The 24528-nt window shown below is 37.4% G+C and overlaps 1 protein-coding gene across 1 annotated transcript in view; it reads left to right on the forward strand.

Annotated features, from left to right (window-relative positions):
* Positions 1-362: 362 nt before the first annotated feature.
* LOC114685239 (bile salt sulfotransferase 2-like) overlaps positions 363-24528 on the forward strand; it is a 32355-nt gene continuing 8189 nt past the window's right edge. Inside the window, exons 1-3 of the mRNA XM_037211822.1 lie at positions 363-401; positions 21065-21235; positions 22867-22993. Of these exons, the coding sequence (XP_037067717.1) occupies positions 363-401; positions 21065-21235; positions 22867-22993 (337 nt within the window). The remainder of the gene's footprint in view (positions 402-21064; positions 21236-22866; positions 22994-24528) is intronic.

The raw sequence follows: 24528 nt of genomic DNA on the forward strand, positions 1-24528 counted from the left end.
TGAAAGTTACACAAGGCCCTAGAGAATCCTTCACAGATTTCTTACAAAGGCTGTCTTCAGCAGTAAATAGAATGATGCCAAATTCAGAAGCTAGACAGATAATAACTGAATCTTTGGCTTTAGAGAATGTGGATGCAGCATGTCAAAAGAATAATCAAGCTGTTATAAGCAAGATCAGCACCCCCAGAGGGACACAATTAATATTGAGTCTCATGAGCATGATGATATGTGGATAGAAGAGGTGATATCAAAGGCTTTGAGGAAAAATAATAGTGTCAGATTTTAATTGTGGTAAACAAGATCATTTGAAAAGCATAGACAGGGAATTCCTAGAAACAATATTTATTCAAGGAACAATCACAATGGAATGCCCCTCCCTTTTGGATTATGCAGCAGGTGTGGTAAGGGTAAACTTTGGACTAACAAATGTAGATCCACAAAGAACAAACAAGGTAATCCTTTGCCTCTGCCACTAGGAAATTCCCTGAGTGGTCTCACACAGGCCCCCATGGCAAATTCAGTTCAGAATATTCCTGCCATCATATAAGAAATCTCTTCTTAGAGCAATTAAATAACCAAATACCTATTGGAATAAACCAGGCTGCTCAAGGTGATAGAACAGATGTAGTAGAGAGAACAGGAAATTCAGGAGAAACCATAAAGTGAATTCTTTGGCAAACCTCTATAAATGAACAAAGACCAAAATAAAAAATATTAGTAAATGGTGTTCTCTTGGAAGGTTTGATAGACACAGGCATGGATGTTACAGTAATTCCACCAGAATTTTGGAATCCAAATTGGCCCCTTCAGGAAGTAAATGTTTGGCTGTTAGGGATTGGAAAATTATCTCAAGTGAAACCGAGTGCACCATGGCTCAAATGTATAGGACCAGAAGGACAGAGAGGAAAATGAAAGCCATATGTGGCAAATATAGCTATGAATTTGTGGGGCCATGATCTATTACAACAATGGAATGCTCAGATTAATATTCTTCCATCCTCAGAAACAAACCATAAACTAACACATGATCCTAAGATGAATATTAAGAGGTATTACCATAAAGAACAGTCACTGGACATTCAGACTGTACAAGAAAAGGGTACAACAACTGCTGATAATTCAAAGACACCAACAGCTCTACCTTTAAAATGGTTAACAGACAAGCCCTTATCGTTTTAGCAATGGCCTTTAACAACAGAGTGTCTGAAGGCTTTAGAAGAGCTGGTACAATAGCAGTTAAATGCTCAGGAATTGAGAAATATGTTGAGGAATCAACCATCATTTGGAATTCTCCTGTATTTGTTATTGGAAAGAAATCTGGTAAATGGAGAATGGTAATAGACCCAAGAGCAATTAACAAAGTAATTCTGCAATTGGGCTCTCTACAATCTTGACTTCCTTTGCCAACTCTGTTACCTAAAGGATGGCCTCTTATAGTTATGGATTTAAACTACTATTTCTTCTCAATAACTTTATAAGAAAAAGACAGAGAAAGATTTGTCTTCATGGTACCTAATTATAATAATTCTCACAGAGTTAAGTGATATCCATGGAGGGTTCTCCCATAGGGAATGTTAAATAGCCCAACCCTGTGCCAATATTTTGTTTGTCTTTTATCATCATGATTGACATTCAGGCAGATTTGGTCCTGGAACTGTTACTGCTACATCTTACAGGCAACAGGAGGGATCTTGAGCAAAAGAGACCTCAAAGTGACACTGTATGTCCAACAAGGCCACAAATCCTAATAGAGCCATTCCTTTTGGGGGCCCTTTTATTTCAAACCACCACATTCCACTCTCTGGATCAAAAGGTTCTGAGCCTGGGAAACTGCACTGTTGATCCACCCACCAATTCTCATCTGTTCTCACTACCATGTTGTGCTGTCTATCATTTTCCAGGCAAACTTACTCCTTGCAGCAATGAGCAATGTCTGTGGCCAGTTCTACAGGATCTACTCTCCCACATGTACACCATAATGGCCATCTCTGTTGTGTTGCCCAAGTAAGGTACTGGTAACACTCTCCAAAGAGTCTCAGCTGTTGTGGGGCAGGGACAGCCCTCCTGCTCTTATGAACTTAGGGCCTACTCTTCTTTTTTAGTCATTGCTGGGTGGGGGCTGAACAGGAAGACACGTCTCCTTCACCTGTGCTGCCACATTTTGGGTGAGTAATGGGGACAGTTCTCCCTTGCTCAGAACATCGGGCCTGGGTCACCCTCACATCAAACTACTGGGCCTGCTTTCTTGAGTGCTTCAGCTGCTAAGGGGAGGGTCAGCACTCTTGTCTGTTGCAAGTGGTAAGGAGTAAGGAGAAGCATATTTCAATGTCCCACACAACTCCATAACAGACAAGTAGTAGGGATAGATCCCACACACTTACAACTTCAGAGCTGGCTCTCCCATACATCCACCTTCAAGTTTGGCTCTATTGTGTTACCCAGGTGAGGTGCAGGGCCTGATTTGCCTAGTGTTGCAGCTTGTGGGGGTAGAAACAGCTCTCCCAGTCTTGTGACCTTAGGTTCATTCCTCCTCCCTGCCTCTGGCATTGATAGGCAGGGAGGAGGCTATCTCCTTCTGCCCATGTTTCCACAAGACAGATGAGTAATGAGGATACCTCTACCATGCTCACAACTTCAGGGCTGTCTTACCCATACCTCTACTCACAGGGTTGGTTCTATTGTGCTACCCTGATGTGTTTCAGGGCCTGCTCTCCTGAGTCTTATAGTTGGTAGGGGTCCTGGACAGCTATCCCACTCTAGTAACCTTAGGGCCAGTTCCTCCACCAGTTTCAGGCATTGATGAGTGGGAGGGGAAAGGCATCTTCCCCATGTTCATGCTGCCACAAATCAGATTTGTGGGAGAATTCCCAGTGGGCTACACCTGTTTTGGCTCCAGAGTGCTAGCACCTAGCCATAATCCATCTTTTGTTTATGTGTGGAGCTCAATGCCAACTTTGTGATCATACCTCATGTTTTTTTTTTCTTTCCTCATGTTCCATTAATGGAATCCACATTCTTTGGCTTGTACAGCAAGTCCCTTTATCTGCCGAGACATGTTGTCGGCCAACTTCACACAGATTCTAAAGCATGTATTTTATCCTTACACCTTACTCTCTCACTGAACTGGGACAGAAGAAATGAAGATGGGTAAAGTGCAAAATGCTCTTAAAGTCATGCTTTAATGCTACTTTAAGGTCCTAAGCATTGACTTCCTCACAATGATGGACCGTATCATGAAACTTTGGGCAAAACCCTTCCTCCTTTAGCTCCCTTTTCACAGGGTATATACTTACAGAACAGGAAATGAAAGTAAAGCAGGCCTCTTGATCTTAGTTAACTCCCATCCTCAGCCCACTGGACCCTGAGGGAATATCAGACTCATGTTGCTAGACAGTGGCTAGCATGAGCACTTTAAAAATGCCATCAACTCAGACACCTAGAGAGAGAAGAATTCCTGTGATGATAAAGAGAGATACAGACATCGGAAATATGTTGAGAGACCACTGATAACTTGATCTGTGGAAGGCCATGATCCTCCACTCATCCAGAAGTATAGCTCACTGAAGATGAGATGGAAGGCAGGCTTCAGGGCATTATTCCCATGTCTTTTCAGATTGGTGGTTCCCTCAATGGTGCAAATGGAAAGATCCTGTTCCAGTGCCTGCTCATAGGCATTTATGTTCAGAGGCCACATAGGTTACACGTATCATCCACACAGATGGGATGGATTTAAGACTCTATTCTAGAATACTAACAAAGAGCTCTGACTGTCACCATGGCTGGTGATTCTCTGCTGGGAGCTTTGTGCTCTGAGATAGGAAGATCCTGAGCATACACCTAGTGATTTCACTGAAAGACTTTCCTTATACTGAGATTTTTCATAGATCTTTCATGCAACAAATTGCTGCATTTTATTGTTCTGCTCCATGATTATAGCTTTATTGGCCAAGGTTTAACAATATTTGATTTATATTTTAATGTGTGAGTATGGATACATGCATGCATGTATAACAGTTTATGCATGAGTGTCTGTTTATGTGTGCACATTTGTAAATATTTTATATATCATTGATTATACTTTATACACTACTCAAGATCTTGACAAAAAGAAAAAAGAACAAAAAATATATAAAAATATTATGAGTAGAAAAGTCAGGTTATCCCCTTTCATGATTTCAGTTTGAGGAAACAATGAAACATAACACAACAGAATATATATATTTGAAAGATTATCATTTTGAATTCCTTTCTAACAAGTTATTATCATGTGATACCACATTATGATGGTTTGAAAACTAGTGGTCCCACATGTCAGATTCTAAGGACTCTTCAGAAAACACTTAGAACTCATCACTACTTTCTACAAGACAGCATGGCACAAGATCCATGGCCTTTTAAAATATCAATGAATATGTTAAAATAAATAAGAAAATAATACTCTTAACTATAGCTTAGGCCAGGCAGTGGTGGCAAATATCTTTAATCCCAGAAATCAGGGGGCAGAGCCAGGCAGAGCTCTGTGAGTATGTGACCAGCCTGGGCTACAGAGTGAGTTCCAGGAAAGGTACAAAGCTATACAGAGAAACCTTTTCTCAAAACATTGTCTCAAAAAACCAAAAAAAAAGAAAGAAAGGAAGGAAGGAAGGAAGGAAGGAAGGAAGGAAGGAAGGAAGAAAGAAAGAAAGGAAGAAAGAAAGAAAGAAAGAAAGAAAGAAAGAAAGAAAGAAAGAAATAGCAACAACAACAACAACAACAAAAACCCAATAGCTTAAAATATACTGGGACTAGTCCTGAAAAAAGAAGTGAAAGTCATTTACAGCAAAGATTTAAGAAACAAAACAAATCACCGAAAATGGACAAAATGAACTGGGATGACACTGTCCAGCAATACACTCTTCATTCATTGTCAAATTTACTTTTATGAATATGACTAAAGTAGCACAGAATATCCATAGTAAAATTTTGTCAAAATTCTAATTTTATTCCTTATTTAAAAAAAAATGTTTGGCCAGGTGGTGGTGGTGCACGCCTTTAATCCCAGCACTCGGGAGGCAGAGGCAGGCAGATCTCTGTGAGTTCGAGGCCAGCCTGGTCTCCAAAGTGAGTTCCAGAAAATGGTGCAAACCTACACAGAGAAGCCCTGTCTCTAAAAACCAAAAAAGAAATGTTTGAAATTTATTTTAACTTTATTCCTAAGTGTTTTGCTTACTTGATTATCTGTGTACCTTATGCATTTCAGGTGCCTGTTGAAGTCAGGAGAGATCATTGAATTCCCTAGAACTGCAGTTACAGATGGTTGAGAGTGAAATATGGTTGACAAGATTGGAACCTGTTCTCTGGAAGAACAACAAGTACTCTTAACAACTAATCTACATTGTGCCTCTCCCATTTTATGGTCTTCTTATAAGTGAGAAGATTTTCCACAAAATTAATGGAATATTTACTTCTTACAAGTCTAATATCTTGTTTCTTCTCCCATCACAGTTAAGATTTGTTTCTTAGATAGGGTTTCTATTGCTATTAAGATACAACATGATTTTATAAGCAACTCTTTTTTTCAGGTTTGACTCTTTTATTTCTTTTCTTTTTATTAAGAGAACTTCTATTTGTTTTACATATCAACCACAGATGACTCTGTCCTCCCTCCTCCCAACTCCCAGAAATCTCCCCCAACCCACCCCTCATTCCCACCTCCTCCAAGGCAAGGTCTACCCTGGGGAGTCAGCAGAGTCTGGTGAATTCAGTTGAGGCATGTCCAATCAGCTCCTCCATGCACCAAGGCTGAACAGAGTGTCTCAGCATATGCACTAGTCTCCAAAAAGCTTGCTCATGCACTAGGGACAGGTCCTGATCCCACTGCCTGGGGGGCCCCTAAACAGTTCAAGCTAAACAACTGTCTCAGTTATTCAGAGGGCTTAGTCCAATTTCACAGGGGTTCCTCAGCTATTGGTTCACAGTTCATGTGTTTCCACTGGTTTGGCTAGTTGTCTCTGTACTTTTTTTCCAATCATGGTCTCAATATCTCTTGTTCATATGATCCCACCCATCTCTGTCACTGTGCACAAAATTTAACTCCAAGTGGATCAAAGATCTCAACATAAATCCAGTTACTCTGAACCTGATAGAAGAGAAAGTAGGAAGCAGTCTTGAACACATTGGCACTGGAAATCACCTCTTAAATATAACAGCAGTAGCAGAGACACTGAGAGAAACAATTAATAAATTGGACCTCTTGAAACTGAGAAGCTTTTCAAAACAAAGGACACAGTCAATAACATGAAACAACAGCTTATAGAATGAGAAAAGATCTTCACCAACCCCATCTAACAGAGGGCTGATATCCATAACATATAAAGAACTCAAGAACCTAGACATCAAAATACCTAACAGTCCAATTAAAAAGTGGGCTATAGAGCTAAACAGAGAATTCTCAACAGAGGAAACTCAAATGGCTGAAAGACATTTATGAAATTGCACAACATCCTTAGTCATCAGGGAAATGAAAATGAAAATGACTCTGAGATAACATCATACACCTGTCAGAATGGCTAAGAGCAAAACCACTGAAAACAGCTTATGTTGGAGATGATGTGGAGCAAGCGGAACACTACTACACTGTTAGTGGGAATGTAAACTGCTACAGCCACTTTGAAAATTGCCAGAGACATGCCTCTGCAGTATAGGGGCTCTGAAGGATTGGATACCTGGAAGACGCAGTAACGACTCAGAGACTGTGCTCATGCAAGCTGACAAGTGACTTTGGGCTTCTGCAGTTGCTAAGTAGCTTCTGTGATATAGTTTCTTTGGTTTCCCTAGCTTCTCTTTGCTTCAGCTTTTGCCCTGGTAACTGCAGTCTTTTATTATCATAAATAAAGGGGGAACAGAAGGAAAAGGGGAAATCTCCCAATACAAAATATTCTCATAATTCTTCATCATATTTTACTATACACAGAAACTATCCCAGATTTAACAACCAAGTAAGCATAATCTATTTTTATTAGTAATGATTAGACAATCTTCTGAGCACTTGACCCAGAGACTAGTAACATTCAGTTTTGCAAAAAAAGGTAAAAATAAGAACAGTGGTCAATGTACCAGACAGTCGTTTCCTTCTCACACAGCCTGCTCCAACCTCAAGATCCCTGCAGCTGCCCAAGTTCCCCCTCAGCCGTCTGCAAAAGCCAAGCCCCATGACTGGTGGGGCACAATGACCTCAGACAAGATATCTGACCCTGCAAGTCAGCAACCTCTGTCCTTCTATATTCTAAGAATTCCAAGGAAGACTTAATCTCATTTTTAGAGTTTCCATGAAAGGAAGCTCACCTTTCTGGCAGCTCCTTTTTAATCTAGGAATCCAATAAAGCTTGTAGCAATCACTCCATCAATTGTCACATTATCTCCACATACCTTCAGAAGGAATTAAAAAAATGTGAATTAAAGTTGCCATCTCCCTTTCTTGGTGGAGGCCACTATTTTCCTCCTATTCTAGGTTCCCACACTTTTAGTTTGTTATCCCGTCTATATGTTAAGCCATTCACAGTCTTCAACCAATACCCCTTAGTGTCTCAAGTTTTACACAATGTCCTTGGAATATCCTCAGGTCCTGAATTATTCATCATGGTCAATATGAGTCCAGTGTGTTGATACACATCATTCCATGTACTATACTTGACCACACATTTGGTACAGTTTATCCAAGCCTGGAAAGCTTCCCCAGGCTACAAGTTCTTTTCCATGAACTGCATAACTGCCTTAAACCCAGCCTGGATGATCATCTTTGTATAATTTCCTTTGAAATTTACTTCATTTCTTTCCTCTATCACAGAAATCCCCATTGATCTAGGAACACAGCACATTAAGATCAAATAGAAGAAAAAGACTAGTATTACAAGAAGTATTTATATGGAAGAGGACATAACAAGTGCACCCCATAAACCATTCATTACCTTGGGACACTTAGGCATTTCTGCATTGGCCCTCTAGAGACATGCTAAGCAAGGATCTGGAGGTGAACACATGGAGGGTCGATGGTCCACAATCTCGGGTCTGCTTTTCTCCAATCTGCTGGCAGCACATCAGCCATCTTATATGCCATCCCCAGCAGGAAATCAGTATGGCAGCTCTTATAAAGGAATATATTTAATGGTTGGCTAGTTTATACTTCAGATGGTTATCCCATTATCCTTATGGTGGGAAGAAAGGCAGCAAGCAGACAGATATGATACTGAAGCTATGTATCCTCACATCTTTATACAATGGCAACAGAATGTGCTCTGAATCACTGAGAGTAACTTGAGCATTTGTCAAGTCACAAAGCCCACCCCCACAATGTCACACTTCCTCCAACAAAGCCAATTATTCTCCAACAAAGTCATACCTCTTGATATTAGCACTCCATTTATAGGTCATTTTCTTTCAAACCACCACAATATGGTGTGAGATAATAACAATTAGTTAGAAAGGAATTTAAAATTACCCACTCTTTTTTAATAGTATATATTCTATAGTATTAGTTTCATTATTTCTCCAAACTGGCATCTTGTACAATATCAAAATAATAGGCAAGGTCAAATTTTAATCAACTGGTGGGGATGAGTGTTTTCTAAAATTGATAATAATTATAATTAGAAAAGTCATATGGAAACCTACTACTTTAGATGCTTTGTTAAGTAAATAAAATAATTCAAATTTTGTTATGATGTATAGGGAAGATCAAGCTCCAACTATAATTTACATACTATCAAGTAAAATCTCTAATATCAGGAATTGGTTTTCATCTTTTGAATAGTTGGCAAAAACAGTCTCATAGACACCCCCAAATGTTATAGGCTCTTGTCAATGTCATTGGTTACCTGACAACCTGATGATACGGCCCTATTTCTGAAGACAGAATTTAACTTATATTATTCACCATGGAGAAACTGAGTTGGTGTCTAACAAGAAGCTTCATCTCTACTGATTATCATTAACAGTACTATGCACACTACAGGAGGAGAAAAGCAAACATAAATCTCTTACATTTACAATCCTTTGACCTATACAAGTGACCTAACTTCAAGATTTATTGTTACTTTAATGGAAAAATATTATGGGAATAGTCAACAACATTTTTAACTGGATTTCAGTCCAATTCCATCAGATGAAACCCACATCTGACACTGATAATGAGGCCAAAACCTGAGCCTAGATTGGTCATGGAATTAGAGGGAAATCTATAACTATTATTCTGAAACAGGAATAAAATTAGTCCTGATGATATATTGCTATACCCATAGATCATGGCATCATTCAACTGTCATCAGAGAAGCTACTTTTTTGCAGTAGATTTTAATTAACACAGAGATCACAAGTGGACAAAGTACAGAAAGTGAGAAACTTGGATCAATCATTGCAAAACCAGATATCTTCCTAAAACCCATCTGCTCATGGCTCTGGGATTTCTGAAGACCAGAGATGGATAGATTGTAAGACCCAGAAGTGTTGGATAAATTCATGTTTACAGAACATTCCAGACACAAGAATGCTAGTGCATATAGAATCTCATACAGACTAATAGCATGTACAAGTTTCACATGTTAAATGAGACAATATTTCAGCACAGAAAAAGACAGGTGGACACAAAGTCTCACTCCTAACCAAGAAGCTATATTCAATTGATACCTTCTAAGAAGGGAAATTAAATTGTCTCCAATGGAGTATCATTAGGTTTATTAGCCATATTCGATGGCAGCCCTCATAACCAGGTGTATATGGCCAACAAAAAACTCCATTTGGTGTGTTTGTCGGAGCCTATCATTTTATTTTTGTTTGGTTTCATTTTTTGTTTTTTGGTACTTTTATTTGTGTTCTTGTTTTTAATGAGAGAGGGATAAAGGTGACCGTGTATGATCTGGAAGGCATTGCAGAATGGTTTAAATTGTGATCAAAATATATTACATGAAAAAACTTAAATAAATATGTAAGAAAAATAAAAATACAGAACTATCACATTAAAGAAATGATCTATTTAAAAACTTGACTATATTAAAACTGGGAGGTGTCTCTAAACAGAAAGTTCTCAAATGAAGAAATTAAAATGTCTATGGTTAAGAAATATCTTTTAAATTGGTCATCATCTTTAAACTTTAGGACATGATAATTGAAACTACTTGGAGATATCATCTTACTCAGTCAGAATAGATATCATCCTCCAAATCATCAACAACAAATGCTTGTGATAATAAATCCTGGAAAAAGTGTGGGAAATGTGGAACCCTCATGCACTTTTAGTGGGATAGACAAATCTGGAAATAAGTGCAGCCATTCTGAAAATCAGTGTGGAAAATTTATCACATAGCCCAAATCCACTACTCCTTGGTATTTCTTTAAATAACTTGATATCCTATTTCACAAATACTTCCTTGGCCATGTTCATCACTCTCTGTTTATAATATATAAGAAAGAAAAACAACCTAAAAGTCCTTCAACCAATTAATTATTAATGAAAGCATGATACATGTATACAATCAATATCTATTCAGGTATGGAGAAAAATGAATTCATGAAATTCTCAGGTAAATGTGTTGAACTAGTAAGTATTATACTGAATGTGATAACACAGACACAGAAATACAAATATTAAATGTTCTCTCTTATTTGTGCTTTCTGACCTTGAACCTGTAGATGCAAGTTTATAAGCTCAAGCAACTGCAGAATCAAGAAAGAAAAATGGGTCAATTGGTAAAGTATCACTCAATACTAGAATAGCATGCAGGTACTACAAAGGGAGAAAGGGAATAAATGGATGGGGGTTTTAACTGATAAAAGGCCACAGAGTGCAATAATGAGTAACAGAGTGGAGGGGATGATAAATACTACTAAGGATGTTTGAAAAGACAGAATTTTATTAATTCATATTTGCCTAAGTCTCATATAATGTGCATGTATTATAAAAATGTTATGACACTAATAATGATTATATTTCCCCAAATGCAATGGAATAAAAAAAAAAATCCAAGTACCATGCATAAGAAACCTCCTCTCAAGTTGATGATCAGGGTAATCCATGGGACTTCCAAAACAATATCAGCTAATGTTGCCCTTGATTGTCTCACAGAATTTGAAGATTCAACTCTTTTGCTAAAGTCTCAATGCGTTTCAGACACAGAAATTGGGTGAATTGAACTGAACTTGACCTGGAACCTCTTTTCTGAAAAGTGGTTTCAAAAGTGAAAAGCTGCCAAGGGAAAGGACAATTCATTAGACCTATCCAGATGTATTGTCTGGGACCCACAACAATAACTGGACTAGCAAGACATTCACAATGGTGAAATAGTGGAACTTTCATCTTGGAGTTATCAAGGACTGTCTAATTTACTTAAAGCACACTCAACAAGAGGTAAGCCATGTCTGGTACTGTAAACATACACACTCGTTAAGCATGGAGAGGGCATAGAACCAAGAGGTGAACCTGCCACTGCCAGTTTAATTAACTAGCATCATTTTTAGCTGTTTTCTAAATACCTATCTTCTTACACACAGGTAAATATAGTTGTCACCCCTCATCAAAGAAGTTTCTTTCTGCAATATATGGAGACTTTCACAGAATTTCTCAAATAATTCACTGTAAAGTACCCAAACCCCATTGACACATCTGCAATGAATTTATGGAAAAGAGTCTGGCTAAAGTAACCCATCCTGTTCCTGGAGTCCAGAAAGAGAGAAAGAAACACAGCTTGGGTCTAGTACCAAATGTAGAAAAAGAAACACTATGCCCAAACCCAGAACCTGAGACACATGCCCTGACTCTGAAACCAATGCCAAAGAAATACTCTTGTTCCCTATAATGAAAGCCAATGAAAGAAATGTGCTCTGGATTTAGAATTAGAGTAAAAAAAGCTAAGAAAAGCCAATGAAAAAAGCATAGTTTGACTCTGAGATCAGAGCCAGCTCTGCTACTGGACAACTGACCAGTGAAATATATCAATCACAGAGCAGGAAATTAAGGACCCTGACCCTGGAGCCCAGAACCAGGGAAAGAAACATGATCTGGATCTGGGACCTCAGCCAGAGAAAAGAAAAATGCATTCACATACCCTATACCAAGGAAACATGCCCAGACTGTGAAAATGGTGTTAAAGAAAAAACGCTTGGTCCCTAGAATCAGAGTCAGTCAAAGAAATATGCCCTAGCCTTAGAATTAGAGTCAAAAAAGCTAAGAAAGGCCAGTAAAAGAAACACAGTTTTGCTCTGAGATCAGAGCCATCACTGCCCCTAACCCACAAAACTAACCAGTCTCTGTGGGAGAAAAAAACTAATCAATATTTGATTGACTCTACCCTCAAGAGACCCTTATATAAACCACCCTGCCAGATCAGCTGTGGACTATTCTCTCCATCCTGTTAGAGGCAGCCACTCTCCTGGACTCCTCCCTCCCAAAGAAATTTCTTTCTCAAAATAATTTTGGGTGTGAAGAACTTCATTCACCCTTCCATGCTGAGCTGTCCTAGCAACTAAGTCCTGACTCTCCTGAGCAGTCAAAATACCTTCCCTTCCATAGCTGAGCTGTCTTATTGCAGATCCACCCATTAGAGCTGTCCTACCAGCTCAAAGTATCTGGGATACCTTCCTCTCCAGGACTGAGCTGTCCTAAGCAGCTCAAGGTGTCATCTGACTCTCCAAAGAGTTAGGATACCTTTCCCCCAGAGTGGCACAATTCAAATTTTGGTGCCAAAATCTGGATCAAACCCACAGAGTTGAAAATTTTACTTACATTTCGGTGCCAAAAACCAGGATCAAACCCACAGAGTTTCAAAACTTATTTACAGTTCTCCAGAATGATCTCTGAATAAGTTCACAGTTGCTTAATATTGCAACCTTTGACTGGTTTTTGCAATCTATATTTCTTCCTACTAGGAACTCATTTCAGGACAAACTTTGCGATGTTACTGATTTTTTGTCTGCACTATAAATTTTACCTCTCAGCATTTGCTTTATGCTGAACAGGTGGCCAGTGCTGGAATTCTCACAGCACCAAGAGTTTTTTTGGGGAATGTCAGCCTACTTTTGGTTTGAAGGAATACCTTTCCGTGCAGTAGTGTTTAAAAAAGAACTTATTGAAGAAAGTCATGATAAGTTTGTGATCAGAGATGAAGACAGTCATACTGAGTTTTCCTAAATCAGGTAAGGAACATCATTTTTTTTTTTTTTTGGTTTTTTGAGACAGGGTTTCTCTGTGTAGCTTTGTGCCTTTCCTGGAACTCACTTGGTAGCCCAGGCTGGCCTTGAACTCACAGAGATCCGCCTGGCTCTGCCTCCCGAGTGCTGGGATTAAAGGCGTGCGCCACCACCGCCCGGCAGAACATCATTTAGATTGATCCTGAACTGTCTGTGGAAAGTTAGGGCTTTAATCATCATTCACTTAGGTGATGAACAGAATGCTTTATATATCTCATGTGTTCAATGGTTTGTGGGCAGGGAGAGCTGTATCTGAGAGCATTTCAACTCAGAGGAAGATCTGTAACTTAACTGATACAGTCTGAGCAGTGACAATGTTTCCTAAGGCACATTCTGGCATTGGTTTGTCTCCCTGTGGAAGAGAGTGGAAGAGAGATAATGATGAGAATAAGCAGAGAAAATAGCATCAAGCAAAAAGACATGAATGTAAGAATATGTGGAGGAGAGGACAATGTCAGGTAGATGAATTACCATGAACCTTCTCCAGGTAGAGGAAAGAGTTGTAAACCCAAGGAAGCAAAAAAGCAACATGGTCATTTGGGGAAGGGGTGTTGGTGAGTGGCACAGCACTAAACACTGGTTAAGCATTGGGTTGCTAACATCAAAGGGCAATAATATGGGAAAATCCAAGAGCAGTGGACTGCAGGAAAAGGATTCTTGTAATAGCTCAGAGAATAAAGCTAGAGAAACACCCACTGAAAAATTATCACATAATCACAAATACAAGTGTGTATGGTAAATGGGCACAAGGGATTTTAGTTATGCTAAAGAGAAGCAGTACTCATACATACACTGCAGCATGAATGCATCTTAGTGACATTGTATTAAATGAAAGGAGCCAATCTCAAGGACAGAATACAGTGACTGCTACCCTGACAAATATCTGGGATAGTTGAATTCACTGAAACAGAATGTAGAATGCTGATGGTTTAGTACTGGAGGAGATGTTCAATAGGCAGGTGGAGTTTACTAAAAAAAGATTCTCAGTTTTGTTAGGTGAAGAATTTTGAATGTGCTGGAAAAAATATTTTTCTATTTACACAATGTAGATATTGCAAATACTACATGCTTTGTGCATGAAAAGAGCTGCAATGTAAATTGTATGGTTGTATATTCTATTTAAGGCTTTTCACAAGTGCTCTTGAAATGAGTGACAATAACTTTTTTGTAGATGTAACCAACCATCTTATTAAATAAGAAACACAGAACCAATGTAAAAGAGAAAGCCAAGAGGTCAGAGCTCATAGCTAAAATCTCACCCTTCCTCCTGCGGTGCTACTTCCTGTGTGTATGTCTTTACATAGTTTTTCTGTTCTGCCTTCTCATTGGTTGTAAATCTCATTGGTTGTAAATCCAAACACATGTCTGTCTCCTCACTGCCTGTAAGTACAGCCCTCCAGGTCTTAAAGGCGTATGTCTCCAATGCTGGCTGTATCCCTGAACACACTGAGATCTATGGAATTAAAGGCATGGGCCACCACTGCCACGCTCTTTCTATGGCTCTAATAGCTCTGACACCCAGGCAACTTTATTTATTAACATACAATGAAAATCACATTTCAGTACAAATAAAATACCACCATATTTCCCCTTTTCTATTTTAATAAAAAGAAAAAAGAAAAAGGTTATAACTAACATAAGAAAAACAATATACAAAAGTACAATAACTATATACAATATATATGTAACAAATACCGAAACAATGTCTAATCCATTTGTATTTGACAAATCAGAGAAAATAATTCCATTATCTATCCTATTTTGGTAAGTCCAAAATGTATCTAATTCACTTTCTATCCTAATTAATCTTCAACTATAACTAACTAACCTTCAACTATAACTAACTAATCTTTAACTATAACTAACTAATCTTCAACTATAACTAACTAATCTTCAACTCCCTCAGAGACGCAAGAAGGAAATAATATTAGCTAACAAAAATAAAAACAGGAAGTGCATGCAAGCAACTTTCAAAAAATTTGTGAGTTGACAGAAACAGCCAGCTGCCTGGACAGTCACCTGAGGTTTCTTGGCAGTGTTGGGGCATCATCTTCAGCCTATAGACTTAGCATATCTGACAGACTCATTTGTGAAGTAGGATGTACACAAGGTCAAAGGTTCAACCTCACATTGGGTGAGAGCAGTCCATGTACCAGAAACTCCTGAATTACACTAGTGTCCTGTCATGATTCAGAATTTTAAATTCTGGAAATTTTTGATGGTTTTTTAATTCAGCTGTCCATTCTTCTTGGCTGTGTATATATGGATTCATCTCAGCATCCCCTTCTTCTCAACATCCCTCTATTAAATGCCAGTCTACTATTGAGAGGTGTGAGCTTTCAGCTGCTGTTCCATTACAAAACAGAAGTCATAGGCCTACTGCCTGTTCAGCTGCCTTGGAAGAAAAGGGCACTGTACCTTTTCCGGATTGTGTAGGCCACTTCAGGGATGGTGCCATATTGTCCTGACCTCAGAAGATGCCTTTTGATAAAGCCATAACCACACTTGCTTTGGCAAGAATGAGTAGTCCTTTGTTTCATGTCCTGTCTGTCCATTTTGTCCTGTTGATTTGAGGATACTTTGTTGTCCAGTGGATAACTTTTGCCACAGTGAAAGTTAACTCCATATGCAGTTTCTTCAATGCCCATATTTTCTCTGAAGTAGATTGGTACGAGCCGACATGTTCAAACAAGAAAAATTTTCTAAGTTATTAAATCATTTTAAATGCCATATTCTGTAGATCTCTGAAGGGTTTGAGATGACCTGTCTATCTAAAATATATGTGCTCAATTTTTAAAACATATCTAATGACTACAAGTTCTATTGTAATGTCAAACTACTTTCATTTCTTTATATCCTAATAGTTGGTAATAATAACATTCAAGAATCAGAAAATTGCATTACATTGTTAAATGAATGGTATAAATACAATTAGAAATATAAATATAGCATTTTCTAACAATATCAATTTCAAATTTGTATACAATATAAAACAATCCAATCCAATGTAAAGTATTTAAAACTAATAATAGTCTTTTTCTTTTCTTCCTTTCTTTCTTTTCCTTTCTTTTTTTTTAAACGAGAACATTAAATCTAATCTCCTTTGCTTAGCCTCTTTCCTAACCCTTGACAACAACTTGTAACCAACCCCCCTTAACAATGAAAATTATCCAAGACCCAAAACCAATTAAAAGGACCAAAAACCCACCCACCTCCACCACCTCTTTGGGAATGTGGGTGTCATACTCTTAAAATTGCTTCCTGCTGGGTATGGGCGAAGTTATATTTATCCTGAAAGAAAAATTTTAGGTTAATTGTCAAATTCTAGGAAAGGTAACTATATCCTTCATTATTATCCAGTTTGGGTATAATGCCAAAGTTCAGGGTTTATCTCATGTCCTTATTCAAGGTCTTTGAGACTGGATCATCTCAGCTAGTCATCTCAAAATTGTTCCGAGCACTTTGTAGTTCAAAGCTGATCTGTAGATGATGGTTGTCAGCTTAGTGATATTATTATTGACCACATGGAATTGTTGTTGTTGTGGGGTCCCATCTTCTTTCTGGAGACTTCAGTTGATGTTAGGCCTGGCAGTGATTTCCTACAGAAAACTGATAAGAGACTCTAACACAAAGACATCTACATGCAGCTAATTGAAGCCTTTTTTTCTAGAATTAGTTAGTACTATATATGACCATTCATATCTTAACAAAGTTTAATATATATATATATATATATATATATAATATATATATATATATATATATATATTAATCTTGTAAATTTTGATATAAAATTCATACTTTAAGAAAAGTTTAAAGAATCAGAATAGAATCAAAGAGTTGAAATTAGTAATAGAATAGTCCCTTCATTAATTTGGCTTTTGTCCTGTCCCATAGCAGAAGATGGCTCTTTTATTCTGGCATGATACAGGGAGTTTGTATTTTCTTTTAGCAACATGCTTGAGTTTAAAGAAGGAGAGAGGCATTCTCCGACTCCAAAGACAGCTTTAAATTTTAATTGAACTGAGACTATTAGAAGACCAATAGTGTTAAATGTTTAGAGAAAAGCGGAAACAAACAATTAGGAAGACATAAAATTTTTTAGATAATATATACCCACACGCCATTTCACTCTGTTTCCTGGGATAGATGATTTGTCTCTTTTCTTCAGTTGTCTCATTTATCCAGTGTTCTTCAGATTCCTTAACCTTTATTCTCCTAAAAGACAAAAACAAAAACCTTTCCCCAAGACTAATTTTGGGGATATTCCTTTTGGGCACATTATTATCTGATTAAAAGAAAAGGCATGTGTTACTGGTACAAGTTAGTTTAAATTGGATGTTCATGCTGGTTGATGAACTATCACCTCCTCTAATTAAGAGGTCTCTCTTGTTCAAATCGAACCTTTATCGATTTTAATGATACCTACAGCTTATCTTCTCCTGTAGAAACAAAAGCAAAACCTTGTCCCCAACGTAATACATACCCTGGTTTCCATTCTGAGGTCAGCACATCCTTAAAGTATATAGGCTGATTTAATTCTGTAGTTTTTTTTTTATATTATCCAATGTCTCTCTGCAGCTATTGTTCCTTTCTCATTGGCATTGAGAAAATTCAAAGTTAATAGAGCATTATGCAGTCTATTTCTGGGGGTTTTTGTTATCCCTTTCTGTTTATTTAACATAACCTTTAGAGTTCTGTTTTATCTTTCTATAACTGTTTGACCTGTAGGATTATGTGGTATGCCTGTAATATGCTTTATATTATAATAAGCAAAAAACTGTTTCATTTTAACAGAGATATATGATGGAGCATTGTCAGTTTTATTTTTCAGGTATAACCATGATGGCCATAACTTCTAATAAATGAGTGATTACAGAATCAGCTTTTTCAGAACCCAAAGCAGTTGCCCATTGAAATCCTGAATAAGTATCATTGGTGTGGTGTACGTATTTTAATTTTCCAAATTCTGCAAAGTGAAACACGTCCATCTGCAAGATTTCTTTCCTCTGAATAATCTTTGGGTTAAATCCTGCTGGTAATGGTATTTGATTGTAGAAGGAACATGTAGGACATTTCTTTACTATCTTTGGCTTGTTGCCAGGTTATGGAAAAATCCTTTTTTAAACCTTTACTATTGACCTGATGTTTTTTATGAAATTCTGAGGCCTCCAGGACATTTCCTATCAATAATTTATCAATCTCATCATTCCCTTGGGCTAGAGGGCCTGGCAGACCAGTATGGGATTGGATGTGAGTTATATATAAAGGATGACTCCTTTTCCTGATTGTATCTTATAATTGAATAAATACTGAAGTTAATTCTGAAGCATCAGGGATAAATTCCGCAGTCCCAATATGCAATACTACTCTTTCAGCATACTGAGAGTCAGTTACTATGTTGAGAGTTTCTGAAAAATCCATTGATACCAACAGGATAGCATACAATTCTGATTTTTGAACTGAATTATAAGGACTTTAAACCACTTTACTTAAATTCTCTGATTTGTAACCTGCCTTTCCTTGTTTTTTGGCATCTTTATAAAATGTGTGACCTCCAGATATGGGTTTTTCCCATACAATGCTAGGCAAGATCCAATTGGCTCTCTTATAAGATCAATTCTATCACTTTTGGGATATTTGCTGTTAATTTCTCCCAAAAAAATACTGCAAGCTCTTTGCCAAGGTTCACTTTCTGTCCATAATTTTTCAGTGTCCTCCTTAGTTAAAGGTACAACAATTTCTGTTGGGTCTATTCCTGCTAATTGACAAAGTCTCAATTTTCCTTTGTAAATCAAGTCAGAGATATTTTCCACATAAGTTTTTAATTTTTTATTTGGTTTATTTGGTAAAAATATCCATTCCAATATAATATCTTCCCTCTGCATTAATATTCCAGTAGGAGAACGCCTAGTAGGTAAAATAACCAAAATGCAATCCATCTTTGGATCAATACGATCCACGTGTACTTCATGCACTTTCTTTTCTACCAAGGCCAATTCTTTCTCAGCTTTAGGTGATAATTCTCTTGGACTATTTATGTCCTTGCCACCTTCTAAGGTTTTGAACACATTATTCAGTTCATCGTTTTTTACCCCAACAATAGATTTTAGATGAGAAATATCTCCAAATAATCTTTGAAAGTCATTAAGGGTCTATAGTCTTTCTCTCCTAATTTGCACCTTTTGGGATCTAATTTTTTGTAGCTCTATTTTATATCCTAAATAATTAATAGAATCTCCTCTTTGTATGATCCTGGCAAACTTGTATTCCTTTATCCCTCCATTGTTTTTCTATGTTTTTAGCTTCATCCTTGAACCAAGTTAGAAATTGAAGCCTCTTGCTAGGTGCAAGAACAGCTTGTGCCAGCTCCCGCCAGTCCTGTGGTACAATCCTATCATATGTTGACCAAGAGTTTAACATTTGCTTTATATATGGGGAATGCATGACATAAGATACTATTGCCTCCTTTAACCTTTTTAAATCCAACATTTCAATTGGAGCCCAAATATTTTGTGTAGTCATTTGATCAGGCAACTGCAGTACAGTTACAGGATAAATTAAGGGTGACTGTGTAAAAACAGACTTTCTTTCTGTAACCTTATGATCCAAACTTGATACAACTTCACTGTTAATGTTTTCTGTCTGAATTTTTACAGGTTTAACAAGTTTTTCTAAAGCTGTCATCCTGGCACTTAAATTGACTATCTTTTTAAATAGTAAATGAGTATAAGCATAGTAATAAACTGCATAATTCCAACAATACTAATCTTCTCATATATTTATTCCATTGTCAGACTGCCTAAAATTTCAAACAAAACCCAATTTTCTTCCAATGTACACATAAAACCCATTTTATTGTGGAAAATTTTCTCTTTTAAATTGTTTTCTTTAAAATATCTGATATGTTATGACTTACCAAATCTGTGTGGAACAGTTGAAATCTGAGGAAATTTTGAAACAGTCACCTAGTGTCCGAGGTGTGAATCCAGAGAGAGAGAGAGAGAGAGAGAGAGAGAGAGAGAGAGAGAAAGAGAAAGAGAACGAGAGTGAAAGTGTAGCCGGCTAAAGCTTAAATCCAGCCACATGTTCCCTCTTGAGCTGAGTCAAGGCTTGGCTCAGGCTTCCTTAAGCTCTGACCACATGCATTGGCTTTATCACAGGGCTCTGTTCTGCAGGGCAGGCCTGAGTTGTTTGTAGCACTAGCTTTAAGCAAGCAGCTCACAGTTAGTCTGGCCTGAGGCCAAGTAGACCTGGGCCTGGGCCAGGGAACCGGCCCCTCAGACTAGGGAGCCAGCCGCCCTTGCGGGAAACCAGACCTGCTGCCTAGCCAAGTGGTTTTTAATGGAATCTTGTCACGTTGGGTGCCTGATGTAGATGTAACCAACCATTTTATTAAATAAGAAACACAGAACCAATGTAAAAAAAGCCAGGAGGTCAGAGATCAGAGCTAAAATCTTACTTTTCCTCCTGTGGTGCTCCTAGTTCTCCGAAAAAGAGCTAATTCCTGTGTGTATGTCTTTACATAGTCTTTCTGTTCTGCCTTCTCATTGGTTGTAAACTCAAACACATAACTGCCTCATCACTGCCTGTAAGTACAGCCCTCCAGGTCTTAAATGTGTATGTCTCCAATGCTGGCTGTATCCCTGAACACACAGAGATCTATGGGATTAAAGGCGTGTGCCACCACTGCCACACTCTTTCTATGGCTCTAATAGCTCTGTCACCTGGGCAACTTATTTATTAACATACAATTAAAATCACATTTCAGTACAAATAAAATACCACCATAGTTTTTTCTTCTTTTTGGGGAACTAACTGGCTGATTGAAACTTTCTGCTTGATTCAGACCAAGGGGAATCCCAAATGGATCCAATCTGTGCCCATCTGGGACCACTCACCCTGGATAGAGACTCAAGAAGGATATCAACTATTAAACAATAAGGAAGGACCACGCCTTATCACCTCCCACCTTCCTTTCCATCTTTTCCCCAAGACTTTCTTCAGATCCAAGTGCAAGGCTAGTGTCCAGTGGTTGAGAAATCTTTGGCCAAATGCTCATTGAACTTATTTTATTGTGTTGAATCCTAGAGCTGTCCCTGAAATGCACTCTGTATAGATTTGTGGAGGGAAGTTGGGATTCTCATGCATTAGATGATGCTAATCTGTCCCTTCTTCAAACTATATCAGAGTACAAAGATATCAACCACCACTCAGTGATCCTGGGCAGATATACGAGAAAAAGGGAATATCACACTAGGGCATCAGGAACTACGCATACAGGTCAAGTAGAGTTCAAACTGTAGTGTATCGTGGATATTATTGTTTTGTTGTCATCAAAGTCATTTAGCTAAAATTGATTCTACATATAGCCCATACCTAATGGGTGAATCACCCAAGCAGAGTTGCTCATAGGGAAGCAGCCTGAACAGGCACTAATGCTGGGAGATTGTTCAACAGTCATGACTTATCTGTATCCATCATGTCTTGCTGTATCTATCCGTTCATTGAGATCAGTAGCTATAAAAATCACTGACATCAGTGATAGGGGATATCCTAAAGGAATCTGAGATATCCAAGTTCTGACCTATCATTGTTAATAAGAAAGTTTTATGGAAGTTCCCACACCTTAGAACCTATAATTATTTATGCTTAAACTAAAAAGACAAATGTAGAAAATAATCTCTCTTTAAACTATCACGATGAAGATGTGATGATAAATCTATTTGTGTGTCTTATCTGGATTTGGAAAACTTGTGTCTGGAGAAATTAAGGCCTAAAAGATAAATTATATAATAATGTCACAATGAATATTGGGATAAAATATTAATTTCATTATATTAATTTTTTAATTTTTTTTCTATTTTGGGGATTATGTGCTAATTACATACATTATTCCCCCTTTCTCTTCCTCTGTTCATACTTATGATTATATCCCTCTTTTCTCTCTTTCAAACTTCTTTTTTTTTCATTATTTGTTGTTACATCTGCATATATATCTTCATATTCCTAAGTACTTTGGTACATTCTGCTCAGTATGAACAATGTTACTTGTATGTTTGTTTTCAGGACTAAGAAATTTGTATTGCATAACCAATTGCTATGTTTTTTTCCTAGGGAAATCTATTTCTTTCTATCTCATCATTGTTTAGTTGCTTGTGGGTCTTTGTGTTCACCATTTTGCAATGAAACATTAGCATTAAACTCTGTATCATGATTCTTTTGAGAGTTTTCTTTCATAGTTACAATTACAGAAACCAATCAGTTTGTCATTTTCAGAGAGACTTAGCATAATATTCATTATTCTGTGTATATAAGATATTCCTTCACACTTAATATATAATCTTTCACACTGTAAGATATTGATCTTTACAAGTATTGAATCAATTTTGTCTTTTTCTTGTTGCTGATTTTTTTTTACAGATTTAGAGACCACTGTCATTTTGCTGTTACATTTTTATAAACCAAATAAAATTATAAAAGATTCTGATAAATATAGATATTTTCCACTTCTATTCATATTTTGTTCAAATAAAAATAAATATTTTTAGAAACCTCCTGATATTTGATTGACATTTCATGTAAAATATGCCAGATAAAATTGGTTTGTGACTATATTGACCTTCATTTACATGTTTTTTTCCATTTAAGGTGATCTATGTCATCAGAAATCCCAGAGATGTTCTTGTTTCTGGTTATTTTTTCCATCGAAACACAAACCTTATTGATAATCCAGAATCACTAGGAACTTACATTGAATGGTTCCTCAATGGAAATGGTGAGTGTCCTGTTAAATATAGTGGTTGAGAGAGGCTGAGATACATTTGTGAAGACAAGGTCTGATATAGCTTAAGTTGGCCTTGAATTCACTATGCAGATAGGGATTGTTTTGAAGGTCTGCTAATCATTCCTCTACCTCATGTGTTGAAAGACTCTAAGCACTTACTTCTGTGTTCTGTTTATTTAATGCTGGGGCTATACCCCAATGCCATTTATGTTATCTAACTTGGTTATATCTCTAGCCTGTAGTATATTCCGTAATTTTCTCTTGGCTCCATCTTAATCCTCTACACTCTACAAATCTGTTGATCCAAGGATCATTACCATTACAAACCTAACTGTGAAGTCTTCCTCTTCTAATATAACATTGTCTAATGTCACAGCTACAGCTTGACCCATGACACACCATCTTATCTTTATTTGGAGTATCTAGTCTTTCCAGTACTAATGAAACTTACAGCTTGTGCTTAGCAGAAAAACAGTGATAGCACAACACTAGGACCTATTCCCTCCCTGGCATGGACATTTTACCATGTTGACTGCATCAGATGTGTACTCTTCTCAATCAGAAAATGATTGGTTACTCTGATACCACAATTGCCATTAATGCACTATGTTATATGGATGGTTGAAGTATAGATATCAGTGTCCATGGCTGAGTAATATTATTGATAAGAATCTCCCACTAGAAGCCTACATAAAACTTTCAGTTACAATGAGGGATATTCAGCAGAAAGCGTATTCCAGCTCATTCCAAGTTTGCTTTCCTTGTGTTGTGTGACAAGACTATGAGATTATCTTTAGAAATAGGGTCTTATCTGGGCAGTGGTGCTACACACCTTTAATCCCAGCACTCAGGAGGTAGAGCCAGGTGGATCTCTTTGAGTTCAAGGTCAGCCTGGTCTATACAGTGATATCCAGGACAAGCACCAAAATTATACAGGGAAATGGAGTCTCAAAAAGCCAAAAAAAAGAAAAAAAAGAAAAGAGAAGGAAATAGGGTCCTACCAACTAGTTTTTTGTGTGCAACTGACAAGAGTGGTAATTGCCTACATTATTTGGATCCTCTGGCACATTTTAGGCAACAACTCCTAAGAAGGTATCCCAGTAATAGCAATACAGTTTTCATTTTATAACCAATAACTTCTGGGATCAGTAGTATCTGTTTATGAAAGCTGCCTTGATTTAAACTCTTTAATATATTTTTAAATGAGCTTACAAACTAATGAGTTTCCATATGGAATTTTCATATGTTCTTGATTTTGATTAATTCTAAACCTAATTTGCCCAACCTCATCTTTGCATCCACACAATCAGGCTCATATTCCCTTCCTTCATATTGATACCATATGTGTCCTGATGCTTCTCTCTCCTTAAGGTCTCCTTTTTCTTGCTACTCTTCTAATGGCTCCTTTCTACCTTCTTGTCCTTTATATACACATCACGGTAAACATGCTAAAAATTTGTCTAGGTTCCAAATATGAGAGAAAAGAGGCAGTGCTTGTCTCTTTGTGCTTTCATTACCTCAATAAG

Source organism: Peromyscus leucopus, chromosome 1, assembly GCF_004664715.2.
Source record: "Peromyscus leucopus breed LL Stock chromosome 1, UCI_PerLeu_2.1, whole genome shotgun sequence".
Taxonomy (NCBI): domain Eukaryota; kingdom Metazoa; phylum Chordata; class Mammalia; order Rodentia; family Cricetidae; genus Peromyscus; species Peromyscus leucopus.